At 48.5% G+C, this 17,067-nt stretch overlaps 1 protein-coding gene across 1 annotated transcript in view; it reads left to right on the top strand.

Moving 5' to 3' along the window:
- LOC8036683 (fatty acid synthase-like) overlaps positions 1–17,067 on the top strand; it is a 157,598-nt gene that overhangs the window by 82,445 nt on the left and 58,086 nt on the right. Inside the window, 3 exon segments of the mRNA XM_042294718.1 lie at positions 7,555–7,762; positions 11,115–11,369; positions 11,911–12,084. Coding sequence (XP_042150652.1) covers positions 7,555–7,762; positions 11,115–11,369; positions 11,911–12,084 — 637 coding nt within the window.

Raw genomic sequence — 17,067 nt, forward strand, 5'->3', positions numbered from 1 at the left:
ACAGGCAGGAGTGTGGATTGAACCCAGGATTCTGCAGCTTGAGCTTTCGCTCAACGTGCTCCGAGCTGGTGTGCACTGGCCCAAAAAAAACAAATTTGTCGTTAGCCGTTTTATACAGCAGGAGGTAAGTCTGCCGGCGACCTTGTTACCCTCTGTAGATACGCAATTTAGCCAATGCAGTACGACTGCTAGCCTGGGGTTTTTAACGTGCACCACGCAGTACTGATACACGACCGCACGCCGGTACGATGCTCATCCAGATCGAAACGGGCAAAGGTGGGGCTCGAACCCAGGATCTCTGGGTTCTGCAGCGCGAGCTTTCACTCCACGTGCCCCGAGCTGGTGTGCGCAGTGGTTCTAGTGTGCACTAGGTGTGCACTAGCCCACTCGACAACCGATCCCCAGCAGCAGAGCAGACTACCTCTGCGAAAAAGGAAGTAAAAGAAGCCATACCGAGTAGCCAGCCGGAATGCAAATTCTGGCTAGCTTATTCCAATTTTTTTACGAATTATTAAAAAAAAAACACGTGGCAGGAAAGAATGCAGGAAAAATCAGCTTTAACAAATGTACAGGAAACGAAAACAGGAAATAAGGAAGGAGCATTGGTATAATAATTCATGGGGGAGCTCGTTGTTATATGAGGCTAGAACAGAAGTATTTGCAACTTTCAGCGATGGTGGTACCGCGGTGTGAGAATCGCTCTCTCTAGCTCCTGGATGATTGGCCTCATAATTAATGGACTTGCCTACACCTTCATGGCGTGAAAAAATAACGTTAGGCTCTAATACTGCTCGTATATAGCAAAACTAGAATTACTTGCACGTCGCAGACCCAGCCTCGTACCGCTGTTCTACGACAATCATCCAGACCATCCAGATGACAGCCATTTTAATAGGCACTAGTGCGCCCCCCATAGGTCATGAAAGTTCTGAATTGAGAACTAGGACATATAGGACAAAGGTATGAAGAAATAGATACGCGGTGTGTCGTATGGCAAGGGGGAGACGAGACAATAGAACATGTGGTGCTGACGTGCACAGGGCAATTTGCTCATCTTGCGGACGCGGCCGCGGCTGCGGCCAAGAGGGATTTTTCTGTCACGTCACTAGCTTCATGGGGACAAGGAAGTACCTAGCGTCCCTGCCTAGTGGCGGAGAAATCCGCATCGCTTCAAGCAGAAAAGCCTAATTTCGCTCGCAGAAACTGACTGCAGGAACTTTCAACTGGAGTCCAATTGACCGCCCCTTTATACTGTAGGAGCGGCAGCTAAAGTTACGGCCAGGAAGGGTAAATATGAGCCAAAATAAAGAAAAAAACCACGCGAGATAAAAGCGGTGGCAGTATTTTTATCTACCTCCGCCAGCGCCGGCGGCTCGCGCTTTCAGCTGTGGTGGAAAAAGAAGTGACCATAAGCGGACGCTCTATTCTGACTGTCTGAAAATTTTAACTACAGGGTGTCACAAATGAAAATTTACACGGTCTTTTTTACCGCAAAAATTAACTAGGCATCGCCGAACGCTCATTCTCCGCCCAAAGGTAGAGCTAGAGGTCACAACCAGATGCCAAAGTTTCAGCCCGATCAGATAACTTAATCGAAAGTTATAAGTGATTTTCTGAAAATTTCAATGGGAAAATGGCGGCCGACTGAGTTTTCAAACACATGGGGCTCTATGGCACCAGAAACCGAAAACAGGCAAAAATAGGCTCCATTTTCCCATTGAACTTTTCAGAAAATCACTTATAACTTTTAACTGAGTTATCGGATCGGGCTCAAACTTTGGCATCTGGTTGTGACCTCTAGCTCTACCTTTGGGCAGAGTATGAGCGTTCTGCGATGCCTAGTTTATTTTTGCAGTAAAAAATACCGTGTAAATTTTCTTTTGTGACACCCTGTACTTGCTAGGGCCCTTGTGGCCCTGGAAACCGCTGCGGAGAAGGCAGCGATTTTTCAAGTAAGATGAGCTCGAAGGAAAGTAGTATGACGGTCATTGGTGACCGGGTTAATGTTCATGAAGATGAAAACTCCAAGGTGTACAAGGATTACAGGATCATTCTGCCACGTCTACCGACAGGTATCCTGGTTTCCAACTCACTCTTTTTGCACGCGGATATCACCGGAAGACCATACAAGCCGACAGACTTCAAGGAAGCTCTTTTTTCGATAATTGAGCCTGAAGATCTGATCGCGCTAGGCCCCTACCAGATGAGCCATGTATGGATGGCAGTCTTCGCCAACGGAGCAGCCAAGTGCAAAATCAAAGCGTGTGAAGAGCTCGTAATCAAGCAAAAAAGGTGCGTCGTGATCGATCCCACCAAGGACGAGATCAAACTTAAACTTCTATGGTTACCACCCTAACTACCGGACAGTGAGGTTAAGAAGGTCCTGGAGCCGTTTGGAACGGTAAAGGAAATTACAAGAGAGAAGTGGATATTTTCTGATTTTGTGGAAACAGACACCTTAACCCGGGTTGTGACACTTGTCCTTAAGGACCACCTCTCTGTTTACAAGGTACCCCGCATGCTCAACATCTATGGAGTGAATACTCTAGTGGTCATTCCCGGTCGACCTCCCGTCTGCCTACGCTGCAAAGCAGTAGGCCACATCCGTAGGCACTGCTCTATCCCACGTTGCACTCAGTGCTGGCGGTTCGGCCATTCCATTGAGGAATGTGTCGTGACCTACGCCTCAAAGCTTCAGGGTAATGCTTCACCTAGCGTTGATGTATGCGAATACATCATGGACGTCGTTTTGGAACCTTGGTCGGAGAGCACTGAGTCTGTGCCTCCTGATGACACTGGACTGGCGGTGAGGAGGAAGGCCACAGTTTATATAGGCGCTTCCCTCTCTCCCCCTGCCGGCAGGTCCTCAGTCAATCCCGAAGGAGAGTTGGCGGAAATGATGTGCGTTAGGCGTGAGGGCATGTCGGCAGGGTTGTGCGCAGTCGGAAACCACTTGGCCCGAAGGTTTTTCTTTATTGCAAGAAAGGTCATGGCGAGGGACAAAGTCCAAGGCAGGGCACGAAGGTGGCCTCAGGTGATGGCCTGACGGAGGGCCAGGTTGTCAGTGAAGATCAGCGTCGGGGTCTTTGCGATGAGGACGGCCAGCGTCCATGCGATGGCGTCACGAAGATAAATGCGGCCGTCGGGAAGAGTCAGTACAGCCAGTGCTGCCGAGGGTTGACCACTCCAAAGCCGCAGTTGGATGCGTCCGCACACATGACCGAAACAGGAGATGTGGGGACAAGGGAAAGGGTGTAAGGCATGGCGTTCTAGAGGGCCTGGAAGGTGACGATCCACTGGATAGGGGGGGGGGGGGGGGGTTGAGGAAAAGACAGCCTCAAAGAGCGGTCGCAAGGCACTATAGCCTGTTTGGTACAAAGAAAAATAAAATGCCCAAAGGCCGGCAAAGCGGCGGTACTGGGACTGGGTGCTGGGTTTGCGCAGAAGCGCAAGCGTGTCGGAGAGGGAGCGGACGCGCTGTGGCGTATGAGAAATAGTGAATTCGTTAGTGTCAAGGGCGAACTCTAGAAACTTTATGTTCCGCGAAGGCATCAAGAGAGTGTCCTTAGGATTAATGACAAAACCACAAGCCTCAAGTTGCTGGACAAAAAGATCGGTGTTATGTTGGAGGAAGGAGGGGTCTGGGTATGCGAGTAACAAATTATCGATGTACGCCCACGCCGAGATCTTACAGTCTTATAAGTGTTCGCCCAGCGCACCTCCCCCATTAGTAGACTGCGACCGCACCGCCACGGTTTTCCACTTCTACCCTCCTGCCGACTACGGCAACCTTAGAGTATCATACAATGCTCGCTCGGTTGTTAACAACCGACCCCCCCCCCCCCCCCCCCCCCTGCAGATCAGCTCCCCGTTTTACGCGAAGTTGTCTCTTCCATGCTCGCTTCAGGACTACTTAAAGTCACAGGCCGCGGCCCATTCCTGAGTCCAGTGCAGCGAGCACCCAAGTCCTCTACGGAGTCCAGATTCATTCTCGACGCTACCCACTTGACCCCCCACCTTCGTGCCCCCCCCCCCCCCCTTCAGACTTGACCCCCTCCCGAAAGTCCTCCTCCAGGTCCCCCTACCACAAAATGCATACTTTACTAAGGTGGACCTGGCGGAGGCCGTTTATCACATCACACTTCCTCCTTCCGCCCAACGTCTTACGACTTTTCGGCTGGACGGAGCCTACTATGCATTCACTCGTCTACCGTTTGGCCTTAGGCAAGCGCCTTACTTAATGCAGACACTGGCAACGGCCATTGCTCGCACACTTCGTTCTCGCGGGATCTGGGCGTGGGCGTACATCGGTAATTTCTTACTCGCACACCCAGACCCCTCCTTCCTCCAACATAACACCGATCTTTTTTTCCAGCAACTTGAGGACTGTGGTTTTGTCATCAATCCTAAGGACACTCTCTTGATGCCTTCGCGGCACATAAAGTTTCTAGGGTTCGCCCTTGACACTAACGAATCCACTATTTCTCATACGCCACAGCGCGTCCGCTCCCTCTCCGACACGCTTGCGCTTCTGCGCAAACCCTGCACCCAGTCCCAGTACCGCCGCCTTGCGGCCTTTGGGCATTTTCGCAGTGAACTGGCTCTTCGCAGTGTCGAGGCTATAAAAATGACGCAGCGTTTTTGGATACGGAGCATTATTCGTCCAAAGCTCACCAATGCTACGCGTGTCATAGTTTAGCGTGGAACGTGAATGGACCTGGCGGCCCGTGGCTTTGGTCTTTAGTTCATCGCGGGATGAGATGAAGTAATAGGTGCAACATATCTGTAGAAGTTCCGCCTCAATTTTTCTAACGTCACAGGATCGGACTGCGAAAAATGTGCTGTTCTATTACCACATGCATTTGCTTAAAAATGGCAAAGATGACGTAGGTGTAATAGTCCACAATAGCGAAGACTAGGGAGAGAGAGACAGATGGCGACGTGAGAGAAGCAGGGGAGTTTGTTCTAGCGGGAATGCTGAACTGGTTCCCCGTGAAAGAAAGTAGAGAGAAAGGAAAGAAAGGGGGATAAATGAAAGGGGGAAGGAAAATAGCGAAAAATAAAATAAAGATGTGAACGCGCTGAGAGTTAATGTCGAGTTATTTCACAGGCGAAAACTAGGGAAAGGAGCAAACAACACAGGACATATTAGAGCGCAGCTCTTAGGGGCCCGTTTCCGGCTTGAGCGGCGTCGCCGTCGCCGTCGGCGTAATCGCGCGGTGCATCATGGGAAATGTCCCATAATGCACCGCGCGAGCCCCCCACCGGGGTCACGTGACTCCCCTGAGGTCACGTGACCCCCTCCTCGAGGTCACGTGACCCCCCGAGGTCACGTGACCCCCGCCGATGTCGCGTGACCCCCCGATGACGTCATCGTCACTGATGACGTCACCGGCATCCACATCGTCATTGTCATCATGATTGATGACCACCGGCATCCACATCGTCATCGTCATCATCACTGATGACGTCACCGCCATCCACATCGTCATCGTCATCATCACTGATGACGTCACCGGCATCCGCATCGTCATCGTCATCATCACTGATGACGTCACCGGCATCCACATCGTCATCGTCATCATCATTGATGACGTCACCGGCATCCACATCGTCATCGTCATCATCACTGATGACGTCACCGGCATTAACATCGTCATCGTCGTCATCACTGATGACGTCACCGCCATCCACATCGTCATCGTCATCATCACTGATGACGTCACCGGCATCCGCATCGTCATCGTCATCATCACTGATGACGTCACCGGCATCCGCATCGTCATTGTCATCATCACTGATGACGTCACCGGCATCCACATCGTCATCGTCATCCTCACTTATGACGTCACCGGCATCCACATCGTCATCGTCATCATCACTGATGACGTCACCGCCATCCACATCGTCATCGTCATCATCACTGATGACGTCACCGGCATCCACATCGTCATCGTCATCATCACTGATGACGTCATCAGTGACGTCACTGATGTCGTCACCGGCATCCGCATCGTCATCGTCATCATCACTGATGACGTCATCAGGGACGTCACTGATGACGTCACCGACATTCGCATCGTCATCGTCATCATCACTGGTGAAGTCATCAGTGACGTCCCTAATGACGTCATCGGTACCCGCATCGTCATCGTCACTGATGACGTCATCAGTGACGTCAGTAATGACATCATCGGCATTGGGGGTCACGTGACCCCCAAGGTCACGTGAACCCCAAGGTCACGTGAACCCCCCCCTGGTTAGTTTAACCCCCCCCCCAGTGCCCTTCCCTCCTCCTCCTCAAGAGCTGCACTCTAATTCGGCGTTACAGGGAGTTGTAAGCGGCTTTCATTTTTTTACACCTTTCTGTGTTGTTAGCTCCTCTCCTTAGTCTTCCTTGATTTGTGCTATTACATTTGCAATATGATTCACTTTCACCAACTAGTCCAGCTCCTAATTTTATTACTTTATTCCACTTAGCAGTATTTTACTTGGGGAGGGCCATAATTCTGCTCGTTCCTTCAGTGTGAGCGATGCCTCTTCTTTATTGATTGATTTATTTATTTATTTGGTACCTACATTGTCCGATGGGCATTACAGTAGAGGGGGGGGGGCAAAAGAAATTTACAAAAGCAAACGTACAGCAGAACAACAACAAATAACAAGGCAAGCAGGAGAAACATGCCAATGTATACTGCAATAATATGAGAAAACTAATAACAGCGAAATAACCAAGTCAAACAGGTGCAACATGCCATTATATACTGCAATATTATGAGAAAATGATTAACAGCAATGCAGAGATAACATAAATCTTAGACTGGAACAAACTAAAGCGACGAGAGGGTGCGAATGGTCCTTCCAGCACCCAGTGCGAACTCTCTGACGGTTGTTTACGAACGCTGCCGAATAACAAAACGGCCATGTTTATTTCTTTTTTTAATATACAGAATGCGATGAATCCTCGAGTAGCGGGGGTAACATGTATGCGTGGGTATCAAACTATATAATGTAAATAGATGTTGTGAACAAGTGTTAGGGCTTGAAATGTGTGCACCTTTTGTCCAATTAGAAGTTCTAAAACGTTTTTTGAGTTCTTAATGTGAATGTCCCGTTGATGGATATCTGTGACTACCTTAAACCGTTCATTATAAAACGGCTGTCTATCATTGCAGCAAAGCAAATCATTAAAGAAACCGAAAAGAAAACGGTTTTCAGGAACGTGTAACCGCGTAACCGAGACCGTTAACATTAAAACCGTGAAAAACCGAAACGAAACCGATGTCTACAGGACGCTGTAACCGTAACCTTAATCGCTGTAACGCTGTAACCGCAACTATGCGCCAATCGCGAGTATGCCAAGCCCGACGGAATGCACCAGACTGTCCTCTCGTAAGCGGTCCGAAAACTGCACAGCCTACACGGTCCTTTCCAAATGCATCCGTCGCCTTCTGACCGGCCGCGATTCGCCAGCCATTTTCTCGGATTGTGTCATGTAGATTTCGCTTGCGGGTTGAAACTGATTTTGTCCTTCCCGTCCCACACGTCTTCCAGGAAGTGGAGGTGTTTGACCTGGAGGCCGGGGAGAACGACGGCTACCTGGCGGGGCACCAGGTCGACGGGCGGGTGCTGTTCCCGGCCACGGGGTACATGGTGCTCGCCTGGAAGTTCCTGGCCCAACGGTCGGGCAAGCCTTACACCCAGGTGCCGGTCATCTTCGAGGACGTCACCCTGCACAGGGCCACCATCCTTCCCAAGAGCGGTGCGTCCACGACGCGATACAACACCGGTTTCTGCTCGAAACATCTGCCGAAATATGTGCTCGCAACATTCGTAAGCTTTCGTCCTATGCCTTTTTATGCGCGGATACCGCCAAGAGTGTTAGAACGGAACAGTGATGTAAAATCAAGTTTCCCTTTCGCGTGTTCCGTCAATTTCGTTGCACCAGGATTCAACTGTGGCACTCTCCGCTATGTCCTAAATGGCTTGGTCACTGAAAAACATTATTTTACTCGATTCTAAGCACCCCCTTTTTTTCACACCCGCGATGTTCAAAGAGGGGGGGTGCTTAGATTCGGAACATGCCCCGAAAATACGAAATTTGCACAAGAAATATGAATTTATTATAATCAAAATGAAAGAATAAATGTTCTAAAGGAAATAAATAAAGAAAAGACTGGAGAGTAGCCCGCTTGTCATAAGTTTGCACCACGGTCGACTAGTCGCTGTCGCGACTGGTCTTTTGAGGATGATGTATAGGGCGCAAGTTTCCGACCGTCGGCTTTGATGCACAGCATTACGGTCACCCTTTGCTTCTCATAGCCAGTCGTACGCACTTTTACTTCTTGGGCGCCTACTTCGTTCATAATGCACGTCCTTGGCATGTCGATGTACACAGGGGTCTCATCGGCATTGCCGATCTGCCCGAGTCCGTAGCGAGATCCGCGACGCAGGTTCATCACATAACGTTGGAAGTCGACAAGCTTGTCCTCGAAGTCCACCGGTAGCTTCTGGCAGATAGTGATGCGGCGTCTCAAAGAGAAACCGGTCCTCTTCATGATCCTCTCCACCCAGCCTCGGCTTGCGCGGAACGCCGCACTCCGAACGGTTCAGCAGCGCCGTGATTTCCGTAGTCTTCCGCGTAAGAAATAACCGTTCTCTTGAACTTCATCGTGTATGAAGTTCTCTTCGCACTCATGATGGACGACTTCCGCAAACCACGTGCACACGGTGAACGAAATACAATCGCGAGGCCAACGCGGACGAATAGGCTTAAAGCGCGAAACACATGTACGACGAAACCTTCCGATCCGACGTGCGGACTGCCGGAATGACCTTGGGGGGAGAGGGTTTTCGTAGCATCGGAGAGCGTTGAAAACCCTCGCCTCCGACCGTCGTATTGCGCGGTCGGACGTCGGATCGGACGGTATCGTCGTACATGTGTTTCGCGCTTAAAGCGCGAAACACATGTACGACGAGATCGTCCGATCCGACGTCCGACCGCGCAATACGACGGTCGGAGGCGAGGGTTTTCAACGCTCTCCGATGCTGCGCGAAACACATGTACGACGAAACCGTCCGATCCGACGTCCGACCGCGCAATACGACGGTCGGAGGCGAGGGTTTTCAACGCTCTCCGATGCTACGAAAACCCTCTCCCCCCAAGGTCATTCCGGCAGTCCGCACGTCGGATCGGACGGTTTCGTCGTACATGTGTTTCGCGCTTAACAGACTAAACAACCGACTGCAACAAGCACCAGGAGACCCAACAGACAAAACAACTTCGATAGAGGGTATGGCAACGCACCCCCTTTCGACACCTGCAGGAATGCGAAAGTGGAAAATGGCGGTATGTGCTGCCATCTATTAACTGACGTTGAAACCAAGCGCCAGCGGCCGTGCGCGACTCCGGCGCTCGGCGATACAGGCGTCTCCGATCTCAAATTTCTTGTTGGGAGGGCGGTGCTTACATTCGCATGCAAACTTTTTTTCAGGTGTTTATGTTTTAAAGTGTGTGTGTGTGTGTGTGTGTGTGTGTATGTGGGTTGGGGGGGGGGGTGGGTGCTTAGAATCGGGGGGTGCTTAGAATCGCGAAAATACGGTATTTCACAAATTTCCAGAAGTTTGGGTTCCAGGATTTTTTTTTTATTGCACAAAATTTCCCAATTTACAGTGATATGCTACGTATTCATTAGATGGGGCTCATAAATTCGTGCAAACAATTTTTTTTGCAATATTCAGAAGTTGCAAAATTTTCGAAACATGGGTGCTCGTGGAAATTGGGTTGTTTACATCTTTCGGTCCTATGTGACTCAGCCCGTCCTATTTTGCACGTCGCATGGTTAATTCCAGTGTGGCAATGAAAAAAAAATGTTCCCGTTTTTCTACATTGTAATTCTGCATACGGTGGTCTGATTGGTGAAATATACTATTTTGTTGAGGACACACATGACGGCGAATGCTGGGACACAATCCACCAGATTGTCCAATAGGGAGTATTCACAGGCGGCCATAGTTGTGTGTGCGACTGCTGAGTGCGTGCTCACGGCGAGCTTCCACAGTTCTTTTGCAACGTGCATTCCGCACCATCGAGACTGTCGGTCTTAGCAGCATATTAATGCGAGCGCGTTCTGACCATGTGCTCTAAACATCGTCCTCAAATATGGCGTCCAGTGAATACCCCTAATTGGCACGTGCTTTCGCAGCCTATGCTTGAAATGTCTCCACCGGCCAGACGACGGAATTGATAAAAAACGAAACAAAGAAAACAAAAGTACTTCGGTACCTCGATCTTACGGCCCCCAAGTGCATGCATTTTCTGGTCGGCGCATCTGCTCGGACCGCCGTGAACGCTGGCTCGAACACCAGTCCCAGAGGTCTCTCCACTTCTACGCGTGCGTAAGTTCAGCAATAACATTCAACTGCTCTGGTGGACGTTGAGGCACTAAAACGGGTCTATGACTAAAAAGTTTGTAATCAACACGTGTAAGACAAGGAGCAAGTTCTACATCATATGGCCCACCCAGAAAACGTCCTGAAAAACAAACGCGTCTCCCGTAGAGAAATGTGGGAAACCAAGCCCGTGACGGGCTACCACTGGCCACTGACGGAAGTGGCCAGCTACCGAAGTGGCGCCGCTTACGACCAAGACAGGGAGAAGACTTTATGCTGCAGCTGCGATGCGTACGCTGTCCACGCACATATCTTGCACTATAAATGATGCGATTTATACCCATTTCAAAAAAGCGATGGGGACCGAAGTGAAAAGACGCTCTAGACGGCTTGACCAATTCTCTGCACCCCTACATTCCGCAGCAGTAGCGTGACAGGAATGTTCGAACCGAGCACATATAATTTATCATTCGGCAGTTCGCGAATACCCAACTATATAAAAAAGTAGACAAGAATCTTCACTGCGAACGATTTAAACAACTGTTCAATAATCGAAACATTAACGCCTAAATGAAAATATGTGCACAACGTTTCTTAACTATCGAAGATTCGTGCTTTCCATGGTGACCATAAGCGAAGTACCGCAGCCAATTATATTTTGTCTCACACCCCGTGATTTTTTGTGTTTTTTTTTTTTTTTATCATTCTTCGTCGCCGCGCAGGCCCAGTGCGCCTCATGGTGAACGTGATGCGCGTGTCGGGCGAGTTCGAGGTGTGCGAGGCCGGCACGGTGGCCGCAAGCGGCCGCATCTTCCTGGCCGAGGATGGGCAGGAGCTCCTGGACCACGAGGCGCCCTCCGGGCCCCCGGAGACCGTGACCTTCGACCTCGACGCCGAAGACATCTACAAGGAGCTGCGCCTCCGGGGGTACGAGTATTCCGGAAGCTTCCAGGGCATCCTGAAGGCCGACATCCAGCGTAAGTTGGACACGGCTGTGATTTGCTGCCACAAGCGTGCCTAGGGCACGCGTGAGGGGCACGGCACTTATCCAGTTCGAGGTCATTGTTACGACTGGTTTATACACTAGCGACTTCTTACGACCGAGTACATTACGACCTCTCTCGATATCTTACCACAGAGAACACACTTGGACGCCGGCCCCATCTATGAGGTGGCCCTGGAAATGCATATCACTGGAGCGAAAGCTTTACGGTATTTGCGAGAACAAAGGTACACACTATCACCGAGAAATGCTGGTTTATAACATTGTCAAAATGTTTTCAAGAAGAGAATAATGCATGAAAAAATAAACTATACAGGAATCGCAAGTGTTCCCCATGGCACCAGTGTGTTCCCTCAAGCGATCACAAGAGGCTGAAACGCACCCGGTCGTAAGCAGTCGCAAGGTGTGAAGGAGCATTTAGGGCGAGATGCTTCCTTCGATTTGTGCGAATCTTTTTAAAATGGTAGCCTCTACCATTTCGTTGATCGGATGCAATTGCGTGCCCGTCAATGCAGACCCCTACGGCAAACTCAAGTGGGAGGACAACTGGGTGACCTTCCTGGACACCATGTTGCAGTTCAGCAGTGTCAGAAACCCTGTGCGCTCGTTCAACCTGCCCGCCAGGATCCACTCCTGCAAGGTGGATCCGGCAGTGCATGCCAAGGTCGTCTGCACTGTAGGAGACCAAGGTGGGTGGCTCAGTACGACGCTGACGTAGCTCAGTGCAACGCCTCGGTGCAACACTGGCAGCTTGACAAACCTTGGTGCAACACCGGTAGCTTTCTGCGATCCTGGCAACTCTACTAAAATGTTAAAGTGGGCTAATTAGATTAGCATATGAAAAACAAATAGCGTGAAGGACAGACAAAAAAAGAAGACGGAGACGGGACTAGTGCTAGTCTTGTATTCGCTTTCTTGTTATTTTCCTTGTCTGTCCTTCATGCAATTTATTGTTCAAGACAATAGTCGCTTGGTGCAACACCCCGGTGCAAGATATGGTAGCTTGGTGCGACGCCACATGTCACGGACCATATTTTAAAGAAGAACACGCAGGTATCCTACTCTGGCATTAAACCAGGTATACTGAGGACGGGGGGGGGGGGGGGGGGGGGGGGGGGGCTAGCTCCAGCCAGTTCGATATACATACACTTCTCAACACTGCTAGCCCAAGCGCGATATCTGCGCTATTTAACATTTGACTTCTGAGGCTATGGGTAAGTTATAGTGCTCCAAAACAGAACCTTCTACCACAATAGTACTTCGGGTATCAGCCCTTTCTTTCTAAGAGAAAAGCACAAAACAATGGCGATCACTACTTCGTGAAACAGTGTTGCACCGTATACATTCTTGCGAATACTATTAAGCCAGCTTTCACATGCATCGACTGTGTGAAAAAAGTCGGTGCGACAGACGACGCAGCGAGTGCGATCGCAATGTTTAGTTTCACATGCTCCAACAACCACTCGATTTCTTTCGGCGCGGCCGGCTCTTCTACCCAAGAATAGTTGCAGCGGACACAGACGCGACGCGTTTCACCTTGCCTAAAATACAACAAAAACGTCTTAATAATATTTGGTAAAACAAACGTTTTACCAAATATCATGTAAGCCAATTCTGGCCCGTCCCACGGAGAGCGGGCGAAAAGTGATCGCAGCGCCCCTGGAGAGCTCGGAGTCTCGGCTACCAGGCGAATTCTCCACAACGCATTGGTTTTGCCTATCTCCGTGCGAGGTGACCAATAAAAAAAATTTGTCACAAGTATTCGCTGCTTTGAATGTTAAAAAATAGGTACCACCTCATGAGTGAAGGACATTTTCTTCGCGTGGGAAAGATGTTAGAGCTTTCAGGTTGCAATTTTGGCGCTCTCCTGAAGGAAACACTCTGTCACAACTTACTGTTCCCCATGGAGAACAGTAAATCTAACTACGTTTTGTGCTGTTTCTTGCACAGATAAAACACGCTGGAACAAATAAAACACGAATGTACCTTCGTGCTGTTTCTTGAAAAAGGGCAATGTACAAATATTTTTGAACATTTTAAGGTTTCAACTTTACTGTACTTACCAATCAGTTCCTTTTGTTGTTGCGATTCCCAATTCTTATTCATGTTTTGCTCATAACCGTTTCGTCGAATAGGCGAGCTGGCTAATTCCGCTAAGATCATCTCCGAAAAAAAAGCAAAAGGCAATTTCGAACCAGGTACGTTACTGCGATGTCAGTATGCTCTGGAAGAAGTCGATTGTGCACATGCAAAATTTGATGCTATTACTGAAATTATTAAAAGCGGAGTTACAGAAAAAGCAGACTTCTCGCGCTTGCAACAGAAAAAAGAGGAGAGCGTCGTAGCACAAATAAAGGTGCTTTCGGTCACGTTATATACGGTGCAAAAACCGATTATTCGCGACGGGACGACTAAGGGCTCATTCACACTGGAAGCGGATCCGCGTTCGCAAAGCGGTTGCGAACGCGGTTGTATAAGGATTCAGTACAATTGCACGCGCACACGATGACATCAAATGAGCGTGCAATTGCACTGGATCTTTATACAACCGCTTTCGCAACCGCTTCGCGAACGCGGATCCGCTTCCAGTGTGAATGGGGGGGTAACGTCTTCTGACCTTTCTACGATAAAAGCCGGTACCCGTTGGACCATTTGCAACTTCTTTTATTTTTCAAATTCCACTTTTTTTTAAGTTTGAGTCGACGCTACACCGGCGCGGTCTCTCTTCCTCTTGCTTTTATGTTGTGCTTTTTTTTTTTTCTTATTTTTATTTACTCGACGTTGGAACCATCGCGTATTTTGCTTTGCCTTGTTTGGCTAGTTTTTACTCTCTTTCCTTCGCTTCGGCGCTTACTACCGCCGGTTCGTCTGCTCGTCTGCTTACGCTATGCTCGGACTGAGGGCCGTCTGCAACTTTGTTGTTGTTTTTGCTTTCTATCGGTCGTCTGCGATGTCCTCAAATTTTCGCCTTCGATTGAGTTTCTAATCCGAAATATTCATATATGTGTTTCGATATTTATTAGCTATATTAAAAAGTGTAAGCTCTGTATACATTTCTATTCAAAATGTATTTGTGTACGCGGGCATATCTGCTATGGGTCATCGTTTGTTGATAAATCAGCCGCCTCCGGGTATACACCAGCGCATACTTGGAGATAGCAGGCATGCCATGGGCTGCCTACCACTGCAAAAACAAGTTTCTCCATGCGGTAGAAAATTTTAGAGCGTAGCTCTTAGGGGCCCGTTTCCGACTTGAGCGGCGTCGCCGTCGGCGTCGGCGTCGGCGTAAACGTGAGGTCACGTGACCCCGCAAGATCACGTGACCCTATGATGTCACGTGACCCCCCTGAGGTCACGTGACCTCAGGGAGTCACCTATCCCTCAGTACCATTCCATCCTATCCCTCAGTACCCTTCCATCCTACCCCTCAGTACCCTTGCATCCTACTTCTCAAGAGCTGCGCTCTAATCCGGCATTACAGGGAGTTGTAAACAGCTTTCATTTTTCTTCCGTTTTCTGAAGACCGAACAAACGTGAGTAATTGAGTTACTGCGGCATTCAAATTAAACTGGAAGGGCTATCTAAGTCTGGCTTCAAGATCACCACTTCGCCTCAACAAATTATAATGACAACTCCATGGAGATCGTGGAGAACTTCACGGACGACAGACCAGACGTACAACTGAACACCCAGCCCCATGTAGCCGGGTGGGCAGCCAGTCAGATCTTTCATCGTGCTTGCCAAGTCCAACTGCAATCCGAAACATGGAACACCTCGAAAGACATTTCGTTGAAGAGCGAGGAAATATTCGCATGCGAAAATGACAGCACCTTCCCACTTAGCTCGTCACCTAGCCGGTAGCATCAGTCGTGCTTTCGACGCACCAGAGTAGAGTTCAGCTGAAGGCGGACTTGAGGCGGCTCATCGACAAAACAAAGGCGCGTTGTGCAAAGCTTGCCTGGACACGTACATCTACAAGGTACACATGAATGTACTTTTAGAGCGCAGCTCTTATGGTTAGGGATGCCGCGAACTTTTTTCGAATCGAAGTTTCGATGATCGAATCAAGCGGTTCGAAAGGTTCGAAAGATTTCGATTTTTCGATTTGTTTACATCGTAAAATTCGACAGAAGTCGAATTTTCAAACTTGTTAAGCTAAGAAGTTCGACGTTTTTCGAACCGTCGAACTTATTACGCTAAAAAATTCGATCTTTTACGAACTCTCGAACTTATTGCGCCTCAAAGTTCGATGCTTGTCGAACTTCCGAACTTGACTGACCAAAAAATTCGATGAATTTCGAACTTTCGAACTTATTTATCAAGAGAATTCGAAAAGCTTCGAACTTTCGAATCCTGAAAAGTCAGAAGTTCGACGAACTTCGACCTTTTAGGGTAAAAGTTCGACGTTCGTCGAACTTCAAATGACCGGCGGACGGCTTCATTTGAATTTAAGTAGTGAGGTACATTCGTAATATTTTTTTCTCTAACTTTTACACGCGGTGCTGCATTCCTTACGAAAGACAATGCCGTTTGTTTCAATGTTCTGGCATGCTTAGTTTTAAAGAAATAAATTCCCGAAGAAGCGAGGAAGGACGACGGGTTTTTGACGATTATCGTTTGTGCCAGATTTGAAGTGCGCTGTAGCCGAAGCTATTTATGGTAGAGATGTTATACTTTTTTAAGAATGATCTATGTATAGCCTAGGTAAGTGCCGTCTTAAGAGGTGATTATTGTTATTCAACGTGAGTTTCGAAGAAATGTCCAAACATGTATCTACATGCAATTATGCCCTAAACTTGATATCTATTTTTGTCTAAGTTGTTTGAGGTATCGCATTTAAATTAACACCACATACAGTACATATCATTGCCATCTGCAGAATACAAAATAATGTATTTATTGTTTTTTTCACGTTAAGGAATAAATTAACTTATTTGAGAAGATTTCTAATAGTGTTCAAGTTCAGCACGTCATTAAAAGAAAACTTTTTTTTTTTTCGCTTCACGTTCCTGGGACGTGTTTCTTTTAGCCTGTACACATTTTGGTAAAAGAAACTTGTTTCGAAGTTCTGAACCTCTGAATATACAAGAATACAACACTTCCGGCAAATTCTTGATAGTTTTTTTTTTCCAGCTTTTTATCCTTGCATTTATTTATTTATTTTTTTTTTTTTTTACTATTGGCACAAGTATTTCGGTCGAAAAGACATAGCTTTGAACTTCCGAACCACTAAGCATGTGACGAGTAGTGCCTTCTGACAACGAGTTTCTAACAATGACCATCTACGCAATCTTTTATGCAGTGAAGAGCGACAGTAGCGATATATATGCATAAATAATTTCAGATTAAAATAAGCTCGACCACGCCCTCTTTCCCGTATTGTTTCCTTTAACAGTCCGAAATATCTGGAAGGGGGAAAAAGAAAACTGAAGCCCCCCCCCCCCCCCCCCCCCCCGCTACCCTCTTTCCCTCCGTTTTTCCTCTTCCGACGCCACTTGTATGGTTGAACGCTCCTCGACCTCGAGTTGTGTCGGCTTTGGCGAGGCGATTCCTCCGTCCCAGAAAATAAACCCCCAGGACAATTACAAACTTAACTGACTATATGCCAGCGTCAATCGGGCGGCGTTCGATCGAATTATTAGCAGCGTGGCGAGGTGGGGTGGCGAGGTGGG

This window comes from Ixodes scapularis, unplaced genomic scaffold, assembly GCF_016920785.2.
Source record: "Ixodes scapularis isolate PalLabHiFi unplaced genomic scaffold, ASM1692078v2 PGA_scaffold6__148_contigs__length_123643588, whole genome shotgun sequence".
Classification (NCBI taxonomy): domain Eukaryota; kingdom Metazoa; phylum Arthropoda; class Arachnida; order Ixodida; family Ixodidae; genus Ixodes; species Ixodes scapularis.